The sequence below is a fragment of the Marmota marmota genome, unplaced genomic scaffold (assembly GCF_001458135.2).
Source record: "Marmota marmota marmota unplaced genomic scaffold, marMar, whole genome shotgun sequence".
NCBI lineage: Eukaryota > Metazoa > Chordata > Mammalia > Rodentia > Sciuridae > Marmota > Marmota marmota.
Window position 1 is genome coordinate 38,157,648 of NW_026000026.1, and position 22,203 is coordinate 38,179,850.

Genomic DNA, 22,203 nt, shown 5'->3' on the forward strand with positions numbered 1-22,203 from the left:
AAGTGNAAAAAAAAAAAAAAAAAAAAAAAAGTATAACTGATATGCTAAGAAAGGAGAGACAGTGGAATCATATAAAATGCTTAATTAATAGAATTTGAAGAAATAAGAATTCAGAATTCATACATAGTAAAATGATAAAGAATTATGGACAACTTAAATTTATTTCAATAAAGGAAAGAATAAATTATGAGACCATGGAATACTCGGCTATAAATCTATATACACTGATATATTAAGAGCATCCAGGTTTTTTAAGTGGAAAGTATGTTTCAAACAGTATTAGAAATCTTTTCTATACAATCATTTTAAAAGATGATAGAGAAGAGAGAGAGACTATAAAGATGCATATCAAATTGATAGCAATGGTTCTTTCTGGAAAAGAATGAGATTCAGATGAAAGAAAATTGGGTATGTGACTGTAGTGTATAATTTTATTTTTCCCTATATATACATTGCAGTAAGAATCTCTAGATACCTCATTTTTACAAATCTTTTTTTAAAAGAAAAAAATGAAACAAAAAAGGAAGAATATCATTGTTTCCATAAAAACCATAAAGTGGCTGCTGGCTTATCTCAATCACTGTCTGAAAGGATTTTGAGAAAATTACTTCAAATAGAAGCTTGAGATCACCACCAACAGTTTTAATTTATAATTTAAATTAATGGTTAATTTGATTTACAACTGAACTTTTACAAGTAGTTTCGATTGATCTGTAAACTAGTTCAAGGATTAAATAGAATTTGGGAGCTGCAAGCAATTTTAGAGTTCATCCAGATCTTCCCCTCACTTTACACAAGATGAAATTGAGAACAAGGGACTTGTCTGTTTTAGACAGATAATTAATTACACCACCAGTATGTTAAAAAAGGAAAGAACTCAACCCTCTTGCTCTTAGTCCAGGCCTCTAGTAAACGCAATTTATCTCATTTCAAGTACTCTGTAAATATCATTTGTGCTTCCTAAGTAGTTCCTGAAAATTTTCATTTTCTATTCCCATTTCAAATCATCTGATTAAAAAGAACTTCACAGTTATGGCCTGAATCCAGTAAAGATTTAACAGAATTTAGCATGGTCAAGGAATTTAGAAACTTTTCCTTATCCAGTCATCTTGCTTCAAAAAAAATAAAACAAAACATGGGCTGGGGATGTGACTCAAGTAGTAGCAGGATCGTCTAGCATGCATGGGGCACAGGGTTCAATCCTCAGCACCACATAAAAATAAAATAAAGATATTGTGTCCACCTAAAGCTAAAAAAAAAATATTAAAAAATAAATAAATAAAATAAAACAGCTTAAGTGACTTGCTCTGTACAATGAGTCAGACACTGAGTTGACAGTGGAACCCAGCTGTTCTGACCTCCAGGATATTATTCTTCTGTATTTCACCAAAATTTTACAGAATGACCCCCAGAGATTAACAAGATAACTTTGGGCAAGTCAGTAAACTCTTGTAAACTAAGTGTCTTTAACTATTAAATGAGCAGGGTCAATTAGATGAGCTCTGAAGTTTCCTGTTTCTTTCCACGAGTCTGAGTTTTTTAAAAGTGGGGTTCAATATGCATTAAATAAAGGGTCCCAAAGGCAAAATGAAACACAACTCTATAAGAAATTTAAAAGAGCTAAATAAAAGAAAGTACAACAAAGCAACAAAAAAGAGTAAAGTTCAGGAACTCCTCAGAAGGACCCAAACCTAGAGAAATGCAACTAGCTAGCAAATCAGTAAAGTCCTTCTAGACATTATTAAAAACCATAAAACTGCCACATGTTATAATTAAACACCCATCACAGGATTTCTAAGAAATTAACTCATCATGAGCATCTAGCTTTCAACTCGTTATTCTTTCTCATTGATGTCCTGAGCATGCATCTACTATATCTGTATAACTAAATAACAAACTACACAAATCACATGTTATTAAAGCAAAGAATTTGATTTTATTTAAAACAATATTCAACAGTGATAACTGTTAAATCAACAACAAGATCTAAGTCTGATTCCAATATATTTGAGGAAGTACTAACATGATTATAGTGATCTTTTTCTGAAGAATCATCATTGGTAGACCTCAAGTCCTATTCATAATATATCCCTAGGTTTATATTTGCCATTGCACAGCTCTTATTAACATAAATATAGTTAAGACCATTATTCAGTTGATTTCAGGCAATTTCATGTCTATTCTATATCCATTAAAACCTCAGAAAAATCCCAGCAAGTTGGGAGGGTGAGGCAGGAGTATTAGTTCAAAGCCAGCCTCAGCAAAAGTGAGGAACTAAGCAACTCAGTGAAACCCTGTCTCTAAATAAAATATAAAAAATAGGGCTGGGGATGTGGCTCAGTGGTCGAGTGCCCCTGAGTTCAATCCCAAGCACCAAAAATGAAAACAAAAACAAAAACAAAAAAAATCCTCAGTACTAATAAATGTATGAAAGTACCTTTACAAATTCTCTGTATATGATAATAATTTTTCTATAGTTAGTCACTGTTTTTCCTTCATAAAAATATATACATAATTCTTTCCTGATAATCTACTTTTCTTTCTGTTTGTGGCCTAGATGATATATCTATTTAAACAGAGCATGATACTTCATTAAACAATACTGGACAACAATGCTTATGATTCTGATAAAGCAATTCAAGTTTCATCCCCACACCTGTAACCTTCCATTCATCCCATCAGTATATGCTTATCTAGTTTGTAAATTCTACATTGAGACAGTTTTAGAATAAGATGTGTTTTGAGTAGGTAAACGCTATATTTTGGTAAAATCAATAGTTTGGAGAAATACTTGCCTAACCAGGTACCCACAAGTATCCAGGGAGATGGGGTATGGCTAGACACAAAACATTTGTGTAAAGACTAGAGGAAAAGACTAGTAAGAATCTCTGTCCTTCTTCCCAAGTTGGGAGGGATGCAGAAAAAGAGGAGACAAAAAATAAATAGCCATAGGAAGATTTGGAGAACCAAAGAACTGAAGAGACCTGTGCCCTACTTTACAGATGAAGATAAAAAGAAAGACAGGTAGGGAAGTTCTCCACTGCCATGCCAGCAAGGTGCTCTAAAAATAAAGGAGAAAAAGTCACCAATGTGCCTAGGTAATGAGGACCTCACTATCTTTTATGGTTTGCATATTAGGTGTCCCCTAAGAGCTCATGTGTGAGGCAATGCAAAAATATTTACAGGTGAAATTATTGGCTTATGAGAACCATAATCCAGTCAGTGAATTAATCCCCAAATAGGGATTAACTGAGTGGTAGCTGAAGGTGGGTAGAATGCAGCTACAGGAGGTAGGCATTAGGATTGTTTTTGGGACATATCTCCACCACACACTTCTGCCATGATGTTCTGCCTCACCTCAATCACTGAGCAATGGAGCTGGCTGTCTATGGACTGAACTTCTGAAACTGTGAGCCGCAAATAAATTTTTCCTCCTCTAAAATTGTTCTTGTCAGGTCTTTTAATCACAGCAGCAAAAAAAAAAAAAAAAAAGCTAACTAAAACACTATCCCATAGACTATCCCAGAGTTTTAGGGCTGCCTGACCCTGTGACCAAAGGCCACTAAAGTTAACAGGCAGTTGACACCTGGGAAGGGTACCTGTCATCTTAGCATTTGCTGTAAGTACTCTTGTACTGAAGAGGCCAAAAGCTGCAATAAGTCCATGAATATAACAGTGAATTCAGTGGCAATAGAGGCAAATAACCCAAAAGGTAGAAGGTAAGTCACATCTTAGCAGAGTCCAAGAGTCCAAAGAGGGTGACTATGAACCAAACTATTCCTCCTATAGCACCATGCTACACAAAAGTTTGCTGCAACTCAGGTGCTACTAATTAAAAGGGAAGGAAAATATAAATATAAAAATAATAAACATAAATACAAATATTTATATGAATATTCATATTTGTATAAGTCAAGAAGTCATAATTTAAACCTAATTAGAGAAAATAAAAACTTATATACCCTTTCTACCATTTCCAATCTGGGCTGGGGGCGAGAGGCTGAGTTGGCATATGGGCGTATGCACATCTAACAAAGTCTATCTCAGTCATGTGTCCAGGATGTGATCCCTTTGTGACTTGCAGCCTAGGCCCAACAATAATCTTTCCACAACCCTCTCAATATGGAATCCAATCATGCTCTGAAAACCCGGTCCTTCATAGAGCAGGGCTCCAACTGCACACCAGTTACCCATTGCTGATCATCTGCTCCCCTCTCTGCACTGCAGAGGATTACCTATTATTTGATTCCAGACAAGCTCAGCCTGACCCAACCAGCAATGTGTCTGCTATTTGGTGATCAAACCACATCTTCTCCAACGTCCTTCCATGGACACTCTCTCAACCCTATGTTACCAAAAAGAGTTTCCTTATAACTTATTGTTACTCTTTATCACAATAAATAATTTTTAAATTTTCTATTTATTTATTTATTTTTAATTTTTATTCATTTATTTTTAGTCATACACGACAGTAGAATGTATTTTGACATATAATACATACATGGAATGTACATACATCAATCATATTGTCTATTCTATTCTGCTGCCCTTCCTATCCTCCCTACTCCTCCCCTCCTCTCCCATCCTTTCTCTCTATCCAATCTAATGTGACACACTTTTTTTTCTTTTACTCATTACAACATCATATATGTAATCTGTATAACAATGAGGTTCTCCTTCCATCTTCTGTGCAACTCCCCTTCTCCCTCTTTTTTCCTCCCACCTCTCTTCCCTATTTAGTGATAGTCTTCTTCTCATGCTCTTCCTCCCTATCCCATTTTGAGTCACCCCTCCTTATATCAGAGAAGACATTCGGCATTTGTTTTTTAGGGATTGGCTAACTTCACTTAGCATAATCTGCTCTAATGCCATCCATTTGCCTGCAAATGCCATGATTTTATTGTTTTTTAGTGCTGAGTAATATTCCATTGACAATAAATAATTTTTATGTTAAACGTCATCTTCTTAATCTACTGGATGGTTCCTGTCTCCTGATTAGACCATGAATGTCACATTCACCTCATCTCAAAATCTAAGTCCATCACTATTTCCATTTTCTGCACCGATGTGTTCCTTAAAAATCACCATATATTTTCTATTCCTGGACCATTTCCAACTACTAGTGTCTCTTGTCTACATAGAAGATTTGGGGCAACCTTAGATCTACTCTATAAACCTTTCTTTAAAACACCATTTAATTTGTCAACTCAAGAACACATACAGTTTCTTTCATTTCTATCAGACTGAGGATGAATTCCTTCCCCAAAATGTTACGGGCCTTCATGATCCATGTGTCTAATCCAGCCCTGCTCTTAGCCTCTGCTAAAAATCATGTAGTATCCCTCCCTCACCAGGCCTAATCCCATTGCTGTGTGTCTGTGTTCATGTTCATTTCCCCTTTTTGCCCACTTATCCCAGAGGCCTCTGGACCCAGTTTTAAAAGCTTCTAGTCAGGGTGGGTCCACATCTGTGGCACACAGCTATAATCCCAGAAATTTGGGAAGCTGAAGCAAGAGGATTGTAAGTTCAAGTTCAGCCTCAGCAACTTAGTGATACCTTGACTCAAAAATAACAAATAAGAAGGACTGGGGATGCAGCTCAATGGCAAAGCATGCCTGGTTCCAATCCCCAATAAAATAAAAATGAATAAAAGTCTCTACAAGTCCTTTGTGGGTAATTCTTCCTATATTTTTGTCTGTTATGTCCTATCACATAATTAACATCTTATATCTGTTTTAGTTTCCTACACACTCCAGGCTTAACCCTATGACACATTCTTACTAATTAACGTGTTCATAATGTACTTCTCTGACTTATTTTTAATTATGCCTTATATTTCTTATGCAACTCTCACAGGTCTTGCATAGTATTAAGCTCAATGTTCAATGATGGGAAAATCAGATTAAGTTAAATGATTTAATTCAAAGTAACAGTTACATAGAGGGCCATGGCTAAGCTATGTAAAACTTTTCTACAGATTAGAAAAAGGCACCCCTTCTTCCAGACAGATGCAGTTTCAAACCCAGTTACATGTCATGGCAAATGGTGTCCAGGGAGAATTTCATTTCAACCCCATGAAACTGTACATAGAAGTGCTGGATGCATGAATACAACACTGATTTTAAGAAGAGTCAACTGTATTACAAAAACCTTTAAAAGTGATTGTCTCTTACATTTCCTTTGGAATTTTATTCTACCATATATTATTCTAATTCAGGACAATGTCTTCTAGGTTGAGCATTAAATTAGCTACACAGAAGATTTCATGCTGTAGTAGCTATTGTGGTAGAATTTCTATTCATGGCTAATATTAACTCAAGATCTAATTATGTGAGGCCCTGAAGCTAATTCTAGAGATATAAATGGGATACCTGATTCATGATGCTTAAATCTTAGAGAAATGTTCCATATTTAGAAGGATGTCATTTTCTTTTCTTTTTTTAATTAGTGGATTTTAATTTTAAGAATAATGGGTTTCATTGTGGCATATTTGTACATGCACATAACATATTCTGATCATATCTTTCCCCTTCCCATTACCCTCCCCTTCCCACTCTGCCGGATCCCCTTTCTCTTCTCTAAGAGTCTCCTAGAAGAATATCATTTCTTAACATTATACTTACTGATAAACTTGTTTTGCATAGTCTCCAACAGAGCTTGGTGAGCATCTTCAGCTTGTAAAGCATGTGAACATTCTCTAGCCAGTATGGTGCGCACAAGATGCTCTCCACATCCTAGAAGTCCAAGGAAACCAACAACAGTTGAAGAAAAGTAGTACTGAACACCCTGCTTGTCTCACTAGCATTAAAACAACCTTGTACACCACTTAAGAAGTAGTCACATTGTAGAACAACTCAGTGAGGGATGAAATGATGTCTATGAGCAACCTGGTAATTTCAGTAATGAGAACCAGAAGAAATTAAAGAAACAGATGATTGTCTAATCTCAAAAGAAAATAAAGGAAAACTCTTTTCATAGCAATAATTTGCATAATACAGGAACACAGATTCTCCATCTAGAAATTTCCTAGAGTTTTGTTGCTAAGAGCCACAGCCAAGTAATATGATGCATGGCATTTTTGGTTGAAAGGTGAGGCCAGAAAGCCATTGAGATGATATGATTATGTCAAGATCTGCATTCATATGGATATTGGACTCCTGTGTCCACCTAGGCCTGCTATGGGACTCCTGGAGAGTTCCCATTGGTTGGGGAAGTGGGGTAGGAGGGAATTCCGGAGGAGGGACTTCCTGTTGGGGTGGGGGGGTGGGGGGGGACACCACGTGGGTCGGTGGGCAATCTTCCCGGGAGCATACGGGGCATTGGTGGCAGTTTCAAAAATAAAGTTTGTTCCTGCTTGAGTGGCTCGTGATTTTGTGCCCAGCCAGACTGCGGCATTTTGTCTCATTCCCACTCTTGGGTGACTAAAATGATCCCATTTTATATTTATTTGTTTGCATTCAGTTGGCCTTTGTCTCATAGTCAGTAAATGGTCACTATGGCCATCAGTCATTTTCCTTCTAATACCCCACTTGCCAGGGTGTAAAGGGAGAGATGTAGGCAGCCAGGGGCAGTCTGAATCCCACCCCTACCTACTTTTTACTACAATGCCATCACACATCAATAGCAATAGAGTGGATGCAATAAAAGAGCACTTTTATATCTTTCTTACAGTGATTTACATAACTTTCTGGGATTCTCTCTGTAGTTCTAAAGAAAAAAGTACATTTTAACCCTGAGATGAACTTGGACCATTCAGACACTTAAGTAAGGGCAGGTATAGGGATAAGGGTGTCGCTGCCTAGAATTCTAGTACAGTTTCTACCTGTTAAAATAGAAACTACCTTAACACAAAGACAAAAGAATTTATAGATTATGAGTTCTAATTAAAGATTTATGAAAAAAAGAGCCTTTCTTGCTCCTAAAAATACAAATTTTTAAAAGTTTACTTTGAAAAATATTGGGGGAGCAAGACTTTAAAAGAAATACTGAATGCCACTTGAAAGACTTCTTACATACAAAATTTCACTAATTAAAGTATCAGTATCTCTGACCCAAACAAGAGCAATAGATGCATAAGATCTTTACAAAGTTTTCTTTCTTTTAAAGTGTTTTTCCATTAAAAATGATTCCTGTCCAAAGTATTGTTAGTGTATTAGAAAATCAAGTCCTCCACTTATTCACCTAACAAAGGCAACAAATGATCTAAGCATCTAAGAAGACTATAAGAGAAACATGTCTCAGCTCTATCCTTTAAAAAAAAAAAATCACAGCAAAAGATAGAGTATTTCCAAGATCCACTCAGATTCCCAAACAGAACCAGGGACAATATAGTATTTATCCAAGTCACTGATCTGCACATATGTACCCCCCCCACACACACATACATACACACACAAATGTGAGAGAGTGTTCTTAGCAATCAAAAAGAAATGTGAACTAAGATTATTAAATAAAACAACCTATTTTTTAAATGGCTAAAAATTCTTAATTTCATATATTTAAACAAACACAAACTGATATGATACTAGTACTGTCTTTAGATAGCATGTATTGTGATGGACTTTAGGCACCAACAACAGTTTTCCATAAGAAATATTATCTGTAATTGTTAAGCCTTTCATTTCAGAAATTTTCTTTATATTATATATACACATACACATACACACACACACACACACATATATATATATTTATATACCTCTCCTCCCCTTCTCTTCCTTTATCTCCTTCCCTATATATACATGCACATATATAGACACACATGTGTGTATATTATGCATATACACTACATACACTCATTACCAAAAATACCAACAGTTCATAAAAGTGCAAAGGTTTTTTTTTTAATCACCTAAAGATCTAAATATTTCTTTGTGTATATCTACACTTAGATGAAGATCTAATATGTAATTTAATACACAACTTTGTGGAAAGAATTATAGCAATTGATATTTTGTTAATTTTTAGAATATTATTTATATAAACAAGAAAAAGATGACAATAAAGCTAATAGGAAAAAACATGTTTGACACTTACTACATAGAGATATTATGCGAAGCTCATGAAACTCCACAAATTTTAATTCCCTTTGTTGCACATATTTGATGTTGAACAGTGAAATGTTATACTTTAAGACAATAATAATTGTTAGGAAATTGGCATACTACACGTTAAATGAATGTTCAGAAGGTTATGTACACATGCTTCAAGTCAAACAGCTAAACCACATGAAGTTAACATTACATAAAACTACACAATATGTGTCAGGGAGACAGTTTTCCCCTGTTGTTACATAGGAATATATAGGGTTTTCCAATGATTAACTTTTACTAATAAACTCTTAAAATTATGACTTATGTTCTCTGAAATATATTACTTTTAACATAACAGCCAAGACACCAAAACCTTATTCTCCTACAGATTTCAAACAAAGAAAATTTGACTTCTGTGGTTTTACCCACAAAATTCCAAAGTTTGTTAAAATATGTTAACACAGAATTGAAATGTGACTGAAAGGCAAAAATCTCATTCTTTATTCACAGATATTAGAAATCTTTCATTACATCCTCTTTTTGTCTTTATTTATATAGGATGAAATATGTTTATATTCTTACATACTAGCAGGAAACATGGATTATACATGTAACAAAGATCTGACAACAAATCTAAAGAAAAAGTGATGAAAACCAAGTTCTGAAAGCACTTAGAAAAGTACACACTTGTTTGAATGACAAACTAATGAATTGAAACAGACAGCAAATTCATAATTTGTGTTTTTAAAAGCCTTAGTTATCTTTGGAGGATGCTATAGAACCAACTGACCATTCTGAAAACTGTTAAATTAAAGAAAATAATCAAGCACTTCTAAGTCCTTCCTATAGGAACTATACAGCCACGTAACCAAAGAGTTTATGAAAGAAAATTTCCTCTACAGAAATATCCCAGGTAATATATGAAGCATAAATCAACAGAATAAGTATTTGTAACCTGTAATGTAATAGACAACAAATATTAATGATTGATAATATTATAAAAGGATACAACCTGGCTTCATGGAGCTACACAATTGAACCTATATAGTCTTGTCAACTACAAAAACGATTACAGTTGAATCTGAACAAGTCTCTAAAATGAAGTACTAAAGAAATAAAGAATAAACTCCCTCAGTTAACATCATGTTTAATTATTTGTTTCTCTCTAATATCAAAAACAAGGTAATGTTCCCTGTTTTATCTCTTCAACAATAAACTAGAGATTGGAACCACTGTAGTAAGCCAAGAAAAATAAATAAAAGGCATAAAGATTAGAAAGGAAGAAATAAAACGATTCCTATTTGCAGATGATATAATTGTTTATGTAGAAAATCCTAGGAGATCTATAGAATAAGCACTAGAGGTATTTCTCCACATTCTTCGTATCTGGATAGTAGTCTATGACAAAGGTTGGCTATGGACACCAGTCTGGTACTTGTCAGTCCCCAAAATGTGTGTCTAACCTTCATTTCTTCCCCTATTCATTCATTCAACAATCCATTATTGAGCTCCTACTCTATACTAGACCCAAAGTAGTTCGCAGGCATGCTCCTACATATTGTTAGACCTCCCCAAAGATATCAGACCTGTTTGGTTATTGAGTACTCACACAACTCTTAATTCTGGCCAGTCCAGATGCTAGTTCCCTGATTCAGGGATTCAGATGAAAACCCTGAACTCAGCAAGAACCCTAGACATTATTCTCACAGAACTCTAAGAAACATTCTCTATAGCCAAGACACCTCCTCTTAATTGCAACTCAGCCCAGTTTCATAGCTCGCTCTCTTCCAATGTGCTTCCTGTTGTTAAAAATGCCGTTACATCCCATATCATTGTTTGTGAGGATCCATAACCTTTCATAGCCCTCACTGAAGATGAACTTTCAATAAAATATTGCAACACTCTCCAACACACTGTCCAAAACATATACACACACACCCAATATGAGAGAATGAGCATATGAAAAAAAAAAGGATTATTATACCCATAATTGCAAATAACAGCACAGAGGTTGACAAACTACTCTGTAAAGGGCTAAATAGTAAATATTTAACTTTTTTCAGTTATATGTGATCTATGTTTGTCAAATCTTCTCTCTGTCCCCTTCTCTTTGTAACAAATCTTTTAAAATTTAAAAATCAGTCCTAGCTCATGGGTCATACGTGGATAGAGGAGGGGGGTAATTAAAGGTAAAAGGGAGGGTAGACACAAAGTATGTTAAACATGTATGAAATTGTCACAAAACCCATTATTTTGTACAATCAATATGTAATAACAATTACAACTTAAAAATTAAAAGCATCAGTGCCCTGTGCCAGATTTGGCCCATAGATCATAGTTTCCCTATAATTAAATAATCTGCAATGCAATTTTTTTAAAAAAAAAGAAGAAGCATGATCATAATTTTAAAAACAAAGCCTCAAAACAGGTAAGGGCATAGGAGGTGTCTAGATTTTTCAAGACATCTAATAGATCTCCTCAAATTTAAAAATACATAGATTGTTTAAAACTCAATGCATGTACCAAGCATTAAATTAGATGGAGCTCAAGAAAAGAACTAGAAGACAGTTCCATGGAAGAAATGCTAAGAAGCAGTTTGGAATGATAAAAGGAAAATAAGTAGTTAAGAGCCCTTAAGTACAAAATGAGAATGTCTAATGTATTAATAGCTATTTTTAAAGAGAGAAGAAAATAAATGGAGAAGGGGACACTAACACTTAAGAGGTAATGAATAAGAATTTTCCAGTATTTAAGTTATCAGTAAACCCTTAAACTGAAGATCCACACAGAATTCCAAAGAAGACAAATAAAAACAAATACATTCTTAGATGTAGCCTAGTGAAGCTCTAGACCAAAGATAACAAGAAAAATATTAAAAACTAATCATAAAGAAAAGAAATCTCCAAAGAAGTGCAAAAAAATTTAGTGAAACTGATAATTCAGTATCTCCAAGCAACAAAAGAAGCCAAAAGACCAAAATCTTAAAGATACAAAGGCAAAAAACAAACACACACACACAAAAAAGTGTCAACCTGGAATCAGTTAAACAACATTCTAGAATGAAGGTGACTATAGACAGTTTCAGACTAATAAAGAAAAACTCATTTTTAGAGATTTTAGCTTCTGGCTCACTTTTGTTCCACCCAATACTACTCCTTGTCATAACTCCTGCTTATTTTAATATTCATTTAGATGATTCTCCCAATACTTTGTTTTACAGGTTCTCTGATGTCTTCTCAAATTAGCCACACTACCTCATAAATTCACTTCCAAAACAATGTCATTGGCAGTAACATTAATTCCTTGTAATCTCAAATGCAATCATTCTACTGCTCCTCTCTATCATTATTACCCTTTTTTAGCAATCAAACCCTGACATTGCCTCCACCTCACCAAAAACTGTAGTTCAGTATATTCTACTGCTTTCTAACTACTCCTTGCCCTACTTTGATCCTCACCTCTGTTCTTATCCAACTAAAATTCCATGTTTCTTCAATTTACATCTATTCCTCTACTCCTGAAAGGTTCCATATTCCCAAGTTTCATCAAACCTGTCTGGCCAGCAGCGATGCACACCTGTAATCCCAGAGGCTCAGGAAGCTAAGGCAGGAGGGTCATGAGTTCAAAGCCAGCTTCAGTGAAAGCGAGACACTAAGCAACTCAGTGAGATCCTGTCTCTAAATAAAATACAAAATAGGGCTTGGGATGTGGCCCAGGCAAAAGAGTATCAGTCAGAATAGCTATACTCAGTAGCAAAAACAAACAACTTCAAAACCTCAATGACTTAACATAACAAAAATATAAACATTCTGATTAATGCTATAGGTCACACATGGGTCACCTGACAGATTTGCTCCACATACGTACTCAGAAACAAATCTAGGGAGACTAAAGTTCCAACATCTTGTAAATGCACTACTTGGATTATATACTTCTCCAAGAGAATGAGGGACCCCCAGGGCTATTTTGATAATTTAGCCTGGAAGTGACACATTTTATTTCTATTCTAGGCCTAAGCAAAAATAGCGCTATATGTACTCAGGCAACTGCAAGAGAGCAGTGAAATATTTGAGGGAGTACATGGATATGCAGGGAACATTAAATTAATGTCTGCCATATCTGTCTAAAACCAAATCTCCATGCCTGTACTTGCATAGCTAAACTTGAAGCACAACAGCCATCCTGTGATCAAGTGATAGTACACATAAATCTAAAGGATTCCCCTGTGAGGAAGGCAGGACAAAACCACACAGACATAGGGACTAGACCAAATTGCTGGGTAGCCTCAATCTTTTTCCCGGTATCTTGGTACATGACATTGTGTTTTTGTTTGTTTTGTTTTGTATGTGGTGCTGAGCATCGAACCCAGTGCCTCACATGTGCTAGGCCAGTGCTCTACCACTGAGCCACAACCCCAGCCCCCTGACATTGTTTTTTAATTTAAAAATCCCATTGGTTTTGCCACTCTAACTGAATTCTTTTTAAGGCCACATGTATTCTTATAGCGCATAATACAAGATTACCATTTAATCATTTTTTAAGTATACAGTTCAGTGGCATTAAATACATTCACATCTTTAGGAAACCATCTTCTCACTGTGCTCATTGAACACTAATTTCTCATTTCTCTCTTCCTCATTTGTGGCAGCCACCATTCTTTCTGTCTTTATGAATTTGACTACTTTACGTAGGTCCCTCAGATAAAATAAATTATACCGTATTTTTCCTTTTGTAACTTCCTTAATTCACTTGGCACAATGTTTTCAAAGCTCATCTATGCTCTAGGATCTATCCAAATTTCCTGACTTTTTTAGGCTAAAAAATATTCCATTATACGTATGTATCACATATTCTTTATCCATTCATCCTTCAGTGAACATTTGGGGCCAAATGTATTCTAAATCTATTTCACTAGCTTTTTGCTAGTGAAACAATATGTCTCAGAAAACTTTATACTAAAGGAAGGTTCTTTCTAGCTACTTCATTTTAGCTACTTCATCCAGCTCAAATATGCAACTTTGTGTTGAGTAAAATATAATTTTTATAAGCTTATGTAGGTAGATGTACTTAACATGAATACATGAAATAGATCATGTATTCATAGCAATAAATGAAAAAGATCATTTGGTCTGAGAACATTTAATTTTACTGAGGTTTTTTGGGGAGGTAAGGGAGTACCCAAGATACATTTTAATTGCTTCTGACAACACAATTTATTTTTAATTTGTTTGAATGAAAGAGAATAATTTGGTTAAAATAAATACTTTAGGTTGTCTGAAAAAGGGAGTCTTACATATTTAAGAGAGCTTTTTATCCATCTAAAGAATGACTGCTTCTCTAAGGCATGTGATACCACTTCAGGGAGGCCATCTTTAGAACATCTGTTTGTGGGTTTGTTTTAGAATCCAGAAAAAAAGTCAGCAACACCCTAAAGAAACCCTAAGAGTTAAAAGAATATCTTTATTCTTCTCATCTAGATGTTTCCAAAAATGTCATCATTTTTCTAGTGAATACTTGGGCTTACATTACAAAAAGCTTTTGAATATTCAATAAAGAAGAAATCTGAAATACCTGAGTCAAGCAGCAGGGTTCTATTTAGAAGATAGCTTAGGCATTGTTTGAATTTCATTGAGTGACTTTGGGACTCTTTACTTAACATCCCAGCTATAAAAAGGAGTTAGGGGTATCAACTACCTCATAGGGTTGTCATAAAACAATGCAAATAAAGCATTTAGCATGGGACTGGTTACATAGTAAGTACCAAATATATATTATAAAGAGGATAATGGCTACCTAATGATAATTATTTTCTATTATTTTCCTTTCTCTCCTCATCATAATCTCTGTATTTTCCTTTTATTAGCACAAGGTGATTCCCAACTAGCCTAAAAATCATTCCTGAGATCCTAGAACAGAATTGATAAGCTAGAACAGAATTGATAAGGAGTTTATTCCTTGACTGTAATTTTGAAGGCCTTGCTACAAAGCAAACAAAGCTTTTATGTGAAGGTCAAAAGGACTACCTGGATAAACCTCCCATTACCAAAATGAAATGAATAATATGATAAAGATTTCTTTTAGTCTAGTAACAAAAATTTTTAACTGAGGTTATTCAGGGATTGTGGATACATGATTTTTGCTTGTAGTTTATTCCTAACAGGTTTAATGCCCAACTTTAATAAGACACTCTTGCATTCACAATATTTTCTCTTAAGGCAAAACAGGAAGGGGTGAGGCAGGATGTGCATAATGGTGTGGTCCCATGTACTTTACTTGTATCTGGAGGGCATGAGTTTGTAACAGTGACTGTGAACCGATGCCAAAGGGCTTTCCCTCATCTGACTTTCACTAGGAATTCGGTCTTTTTACTTCAGGGCTAATGACAAAATCTTTAAATTAAGACATTTAAATATAGGTAATGGAGTAGCATAGTAAAATCATACTGTCAAGTCATGTATAGGTCTAAAAGGTAAAAATAACAAACTGAAAAGCTTTTGAATAAAGATAGAGCAACAAAAATTAGCAACTTTTGGCTAACATTTATCCTCATTAATCATTTTCAGTCATTTTTATCTTTATTTCATGTCATGATAATATCAGTGGTGGTATCAGTCACACTATTACAAAATAAAAAATAAAAGTTCATATTGTGTCAAGATTTTAATTTAGTGTTAAAATGGTTAAGAAGTATGATATAATTCCTCCACAGGACCTCAAAATGAGATTAGGATTTTCAAGAATAACTCATAATCTCACAGATCTTTCTCCTCTTTGGCAGACTTTATTTCTTCTACAAACCACTCTAACTTTAATTCTGATATAAGAGCCCCAAAGGGGGAAAAAAGTGAAATTGCATTCATAGAAGAGATACATCCACATTTCCAGGTGGCTGCACACAAGAGCTCAGGATCAGCAGCAACAAAAGCCCACATTCAGTAAGTACCACTGGCACACCATACATCTCCAAGGATCACTGATGATTTTGAAGTATTTATGTCATCTTATAAATGCTGCCATTCACTCTCACTGTGGCTAGTGGGCATCTGAAAACTCTTTCAACACATCCCCTGTTAGAAGTCCATTGGGACAGATAAGTAATGAAGAAAGGCCTTTCCAAATTTAAAAGGAAACATTTGGTACTTCAGTTTCCAGTATTGCAACATCTCCTTTTCAACAAAGAAATTTATTACACAGTACGTCACCTTTTCCCTGTCGGAGGATTTACTGCCAATTTTGGAGTTGGGTTACTTCTGGTTTTCAAGCCTGTCTTGTGAAATTAAAGAGAGGGCTGCCTTAAAAGTGATAGAACACACATGATTTCAGTCTTCACAGTGTTCCCATGGTTATCAAACCTGGAACCTATTACATACAAGAGGAAAACATAAAGAGTTTTATAAAGAGATGGAGTTAAGTGGTAAAGATGTCTAATCCAGTCAAGTCCAAAGGTTAGAGCTCACCAACACACATTTAGTGTTTCTCGAATACATATTCAGTTCTTTCTAAACCATGATTATCATCACACTTTAGTTATTTACAGTAACATAATAAAAACAACTCAGGCTTTTTCATTTTTTTCCTTTGAGAAATAATAACCAAAACAAAACCAATTTTATAATTGACACCTAGAGGTATCATCTCTTAAAAACTAGGATGTGATTAATATATTCTTCAGAATTTCATGATTAGTTATAATATAAAAATATATTAGAATAGTTACAATCTAACACAAAAATATCTGAATCACAGGGCTGGGCATATAACATATATATTATATATTTGATGTTAATTGGCTTTTATCATTATTGCCAATTTTATAGAGAGGATAAAACCAAACGACAAAAGTTTTTACTGTCTAAACAAGTATCCAAAGAAATGGGTAAATTTTCACTTTTGTAAATGCAATATTTTCATAGATTAGAACTTATTTCAAAGAAACTAAAACATAACAAAAAAAATTTTCAACAAAAGTAAGTTGTGAAAACCCTTCATCCAATCATTCATGTCAGAGAAAGTCTGGGTTCACACCACACAGTACTTCCCTCCTCCTAAATCTTGAGCCACTCATCTTTCCCTTGCCACTCTTTCTCAACATTGGAATTTAGCCAACATTATTTTGAGAGCCAATACAAATAATGAAAGGGTACTGCTTTCTGTTTAGTTATCTAAATTACAATATTGTAATTAGAGCATCAGGGACAAATAGACAAAGGTAGATAAAAAAAATCAGAGACAACCTTCCCCAGTAGACATGTATTCTTATGGTTCCCCTAAATTTCTATCACATATTCTTATGGTTCCCCTAAATTTCTATCACTTCTATCTCATTTTATTATAATTACTAATGCATATTAATATACAAATCAATCAGTTTCACTGTGACTTTTCCATATATGCATTAATCATGCTTAGATCATATCTATCCTTCCTTCCACCCTCTCTTGCCCGCTCTTCTCTCTCCCTCAATCCAATTTCTTCCCTTTCCCTGATAAAGTTTTCACATTTGAGAGAAAAAGGGATATTTGTATTTCACTTAACATCATGACCTCAAATTCTTTCATTTTCCTGCAAATTAAAAAAAATCATTTTTCTTTATGGCTGACTAATACTCCATTGTGGAGTATATAAACCGTATTTTCTTTATTCATCTTTTGACAGGAAGCTAGAATGATTCTATATCCTAACTATTATGAATAGTCCTACAATAAACAAAGGTATGTAGGTTATCTCTATTTTATGCTGACTTATTTCCTTCCAAGATATACCCAGCAGTGGGAAGCTGGATCACCTGGTAGTTCTAGTTTTAGATTTTAATGGAACCTCTACACTGTTCTCTGTAGTAGCTATACTAATTTACATTGTCACAAACCATGTATAAGGGTTCATTTTCCTCCACATCCTTTCTAAAATTTGGTATTTTAAAAATTTTTATAATAGCCATTCTGACTGGGATAAGACAGAATCTTAGACAGAATCTTAATGTAGTTTTAATTTACATTTTCCTAATGGTTAAGGAATTGAGCATTTTCATATATTCTTCTGAGATCTGTCTCAGAAGATGGAAATTACATTGATTCTGTAGATCCATTTCAGTAGTTTGGCCATTTTAACAATATTAATTCTTCAAAAACAATTTATAATTTATTTACAATTTCTTTTATTTTTCTTCTTGTTTTCTTTTGAGGCTACTGCAAAAGGGACTGCTGTCCTAATTTCTTTCTCAGGGATTTAATTATCAGTGTATAAAAAGGCCACTGATTTGTTGTTGTTGTTGTTGTTGCTGCTTTTTTCCCCACATTTTTTATTGGTGCATTATAGTGGTACATAATGATAGGATTTGTTGTTACATATTTACACATGCACATAATATAACAATATAATTTGGCCAATATCATTCTCTAGCACTTCCTCACGCCTTCCCAGCCTCTCACCCCTTTGTCCCTTTCCTCTACTGAGCTCCCTTTGATTTTCATGAGATCCCCGCTACTCCATGCATCAGCATACACACCTTTCTTTTCCTTTCTCCTCTCTAGCTTCCTTCCACATATGAGGAAAAAACATACAACTCTTGACCTTCCGAGTTTGACTTAAGGCTAGTGATTTTTATATGTTGATTTTGCATCCTGCTACCTTGCTTAATTTGTAAGTTCTAAGTCTCTCTGTGAACTAATGTGTTCTAAGTATAGAATTATATCATTTGCAAACAAGAATGATTTGACTTCCTCCTTTTATCACTTTTTGTTTTCTTTCTCTTGCCTAATTGCTCTGGTTAAAATTTCAAAGTACTACATTAAATAAAAGTGAAGAAAGTGGACATCCTTGACTTGTTCCTGATTTTAAAGGAAATGCTTTCATTCTTCCCCATTAGTGTGATGATGGCTATAGATTTGTCATATGCAGCCCTTTTATGTTGAGGTATGATTCCCCTATACCTAATTTATTTAGGCTTGATGAGGTTTAATTAACTCCTGAAGAAAAAAATTATGACAGCAGTCCCTTTTGTATCCTTGGAATAAAATCAACTTGATCAAACTGTGTGAGGTTTAAAAAATACTATTAAATTTGATTTGCAAGTATTTTATTGAGGATTTCTGTATCCATTTTCACCAAGGATACTGGTCTATAGATTTTTGCTGTATTCTTATCAGGTTTTGGTCGCAAAGTAATACTATCTTTGTAGAATGAGTCTGAAAAAAAGTCTTTCCATTTTTATTTTATGGAATAGTTAGAGAAGCATTAATGAGTTTTTCTTTAAAAGTCTGGTAAAATTCAGCAGTAAATTTCTCCAGTCTTGGGCTTTTATTTGTTGGTATAATTTCTTTTTTTTTTTTAAGAGAAAGAGAGAGAAAATTTTAATATTTATTTTTTAGTTTTCGGTGGACACAACATCTTTGTTTGTATGTGGTGCTGAGGATCGAACCCGGGCCGCACGCATGACAGGCGAGCGCGCTACCACTTGAGCCACATCCCCAGCCCCAGTATAATTTCTATTACTACTTCAATCTCATTGCTTGTTATGCCTTATTTAGGTTTTTAATATCCTCTTCATTCAATTTGACTTTCAAATATATTGATGTAAAGATTTTCAAAATATTCTTAATAATTCAATGAATTTATTTAAAAGGTGTTTATTATAATATCCCTTTTTCATCTTTAATTTTATTCACTTAGGTTTTCCCTTCCTTTAGTTTAGCTAAGGGTTTGTCAATTTAGTTTACCTTTTTAAAGAACTAACTATATGTTCATTGATCCTTTTATTGTTCTATTAGTCTCTATTTTCTTTTATTCTGCTCTAATCCTTATTATTAATTTCCTTTTCCTGATTTGGGTTTTAATTTATTTCTTTTTTTTTTAAGTTCTTGAGATGCATCATTAGATTTTTTTTAATCCCCCCCCCCCAATAGGGACTTTTAGCTATAAACTTCACTGATTACTACTTTCACTATATCCCACAAGTTCTGGTATGCTGTTTCCATTATCATTTAATTCTAGAAATTTTTAAATTTCCTTTTTTATTTCTTCAATGGCCCATTTGTCATTTCAGATCCTATTGTTCAATCTGAACATGTTTGCATAATTTCTGCAATTATTCTTGTTGTAATTCCATTATAATATGGTATCATGCATGGAGTTTTTTTAAGGCTTGCTTTATGACCTACTATATAATCTATTTTGGAGAAAGTTCCATGTGCTAATGAAAAGAATGTATAATCTGCAGCTACTGAATGGCATATACAATAGATATCTATTAAGTCCATTAACTATAGTTTAATTTAACACTGAGATTTCTGTATTGACTTTTTTTTGGTCTGGATTTTCTATCTATTGGTGAGAATTGGGGTAATTAATAAATACCTATCTCTTTATGTCCAGTAGTGCTTTTTTATATAATTGGGTGATTCAATGTGCAGTGCATACATATTTAAAGATGAATTGTTCCCTTGACTCTTCTGATAGATTTTAGCTTAAAGTATGACCTGTCAGACATGAATACAGCTAGTCTGCTATGATTTCACTTTTCCATCCCATCACTTTAAGTCTGTGCTTGTCTTTGTTACTTATGTAAGTATCTTGAAGGCAGAATAGTGTTAGGTCTTGTTTTTTAATCCAGTCAGTCAGCCTATGTTTTTAAGTGTAGAATAGAAACCATTTAAATTCAGGGTTATTATTGAAAAATATATACTTGTTCCTGCCATTTTGTTGTTTTTTCTTTCTGGTGTTTTGATTATTCTATGTTCATTTCTTCCTTCCTTGTTCATCTTAGAGGTTTGATGGTTTAATATATCAGTAATGTTTGATTCTTTCCTAATTCTCATTTGCTTTCCTACTATTTTACAGAGATTTGTTCTTTTCCATGCTCTCATAATTGTCTTTATATATTTTTTTTTCTTTTCTAGGTGCAGGATTCCTTAAAGTATCTTCTGTAATGCTGATTTAGCAGTCATGAATTCCCTTCATTTATACTTATCTTGGATGTTCTTTATTTCTTCTTTGATTCTGAAGGATAACTTTGCTGAGTATAGTAATCTAAATTGGCAACCATTGTCTCTCAGGACTTGAAATATTAAAACATATCCTTTGCCCTCCAGACTTTACAGTTGCTGTTGAAAAATATTCTGTTATCCTAATGGGTTTGACTTAACTATGACTTGATAGTTCTCTTGGGCAACTTTTTTTTAAGCTATAGATGGACACAATATCTTTATTTTGTTTATTTATTCTTATGTGATGTTGAGGATTGAACCCAGTGCCTAACATGTATGAGGCAAGCACTGTGCCACTGAGCCACAACCCCAGCTCCTCTCTTGGGTAACTTTTAAGAGTCTCTCTTTGTTCTGTGCTTTGGGCAGGTTAACTTTACTATGTCATGAAGAAGTTATTTTCTCTTCATGTCTATTTGAGATCTTAAATGCCTCCTGTACCTGGATGTCAGAATCTTTCCCAAGATTTGAGACATTTTCAGCTATTATTTCAGTGAATAGGCTTTCTATGACTTTAATTTATTATTCTCTTCTCTCTTCTGTTCCAATTATATGTATGTTTGGTCTTTTAATGCTATCCCATATATCTTATATATTCTGTTCATTCTTATTTTTTAACTACTGTTAGAATGTGATAATTCATCTACTTTATCTTCAAGTCCTTATATTCTTTCTTTCTTCCACTGGTTGAGTCTACTGGTAAGATTTTCTACAGAATTTTTTTTAATCTCCCCTATTCTTTAAGTTGAAGTATCCAGCAAGGCTCTAGCATGGCTGGGTCATAAGTGGAATAAGATGAAATTTCTCTTTAGTTGCGCTGGGAGTATAGCTCAGTAGCAGAGCATCCACTCAATATGCTCAAAATGTTGGACCTCAGAGAGGGAATAAAACAAACAACAGAGACAGCAACAAATAATAGAAGTAATACTGTTTGTAATGTTCAGTTGGTGATCTTGCCAATCTTCTAACTAGATTTCTGTACCTTTAAAGAGGAACCACAGACAAGGAGAACCAGCTATATATGAGTCACTTAGGATCTCTGTGCCTCAGTTTCCTCATTTAAAAATTAAATGGCTTTTTCTTAATTGGTTTTAAACTCCTCACAGCATAAAATATTTATGATTGGAAGTACTTTACAACTTCAATAATTTTCTGATAAGAGTTTACATAAAGGGTCACAGTGGGTAGACTAC

General features: G+C 34.2%; 1 protein-coding gene across 8 annotated transcripts in view; it reads right to left on the reverse strand.

Moving 5' to 3' along the window:
• Tasp1 (taspase 1) overlaps positions 1 to 22,203 on the reverse strand; it is a 275,265-nt gene that overhangs the window by 111,607 nt on the left and 141,455 nt on the right. For 7 of the 8 annotated variants that reach the window (XR_007350527.1, XR_007350526.1, XM_015482972.2 and 4 more), the window contains one exon: positions 6,624 to 6,734. The exons of the other annotated variant lie outside the window; for it this stretch is intronic. Coding sequence is in view for 5 of the 7 variants with exons in the window: in XM_015482972.2 (XP_015338458.1) it covers positions 6,624 to 6,734 (111 nt within the window). In the remaining 2 variants the exon portion in view is untranslated. The remainder of the gene's footprint in view (positions 1 to 6,623; positions 6,735 to 22,203) is intronic. 8 annotated transcript variants of the gene reach the window in all.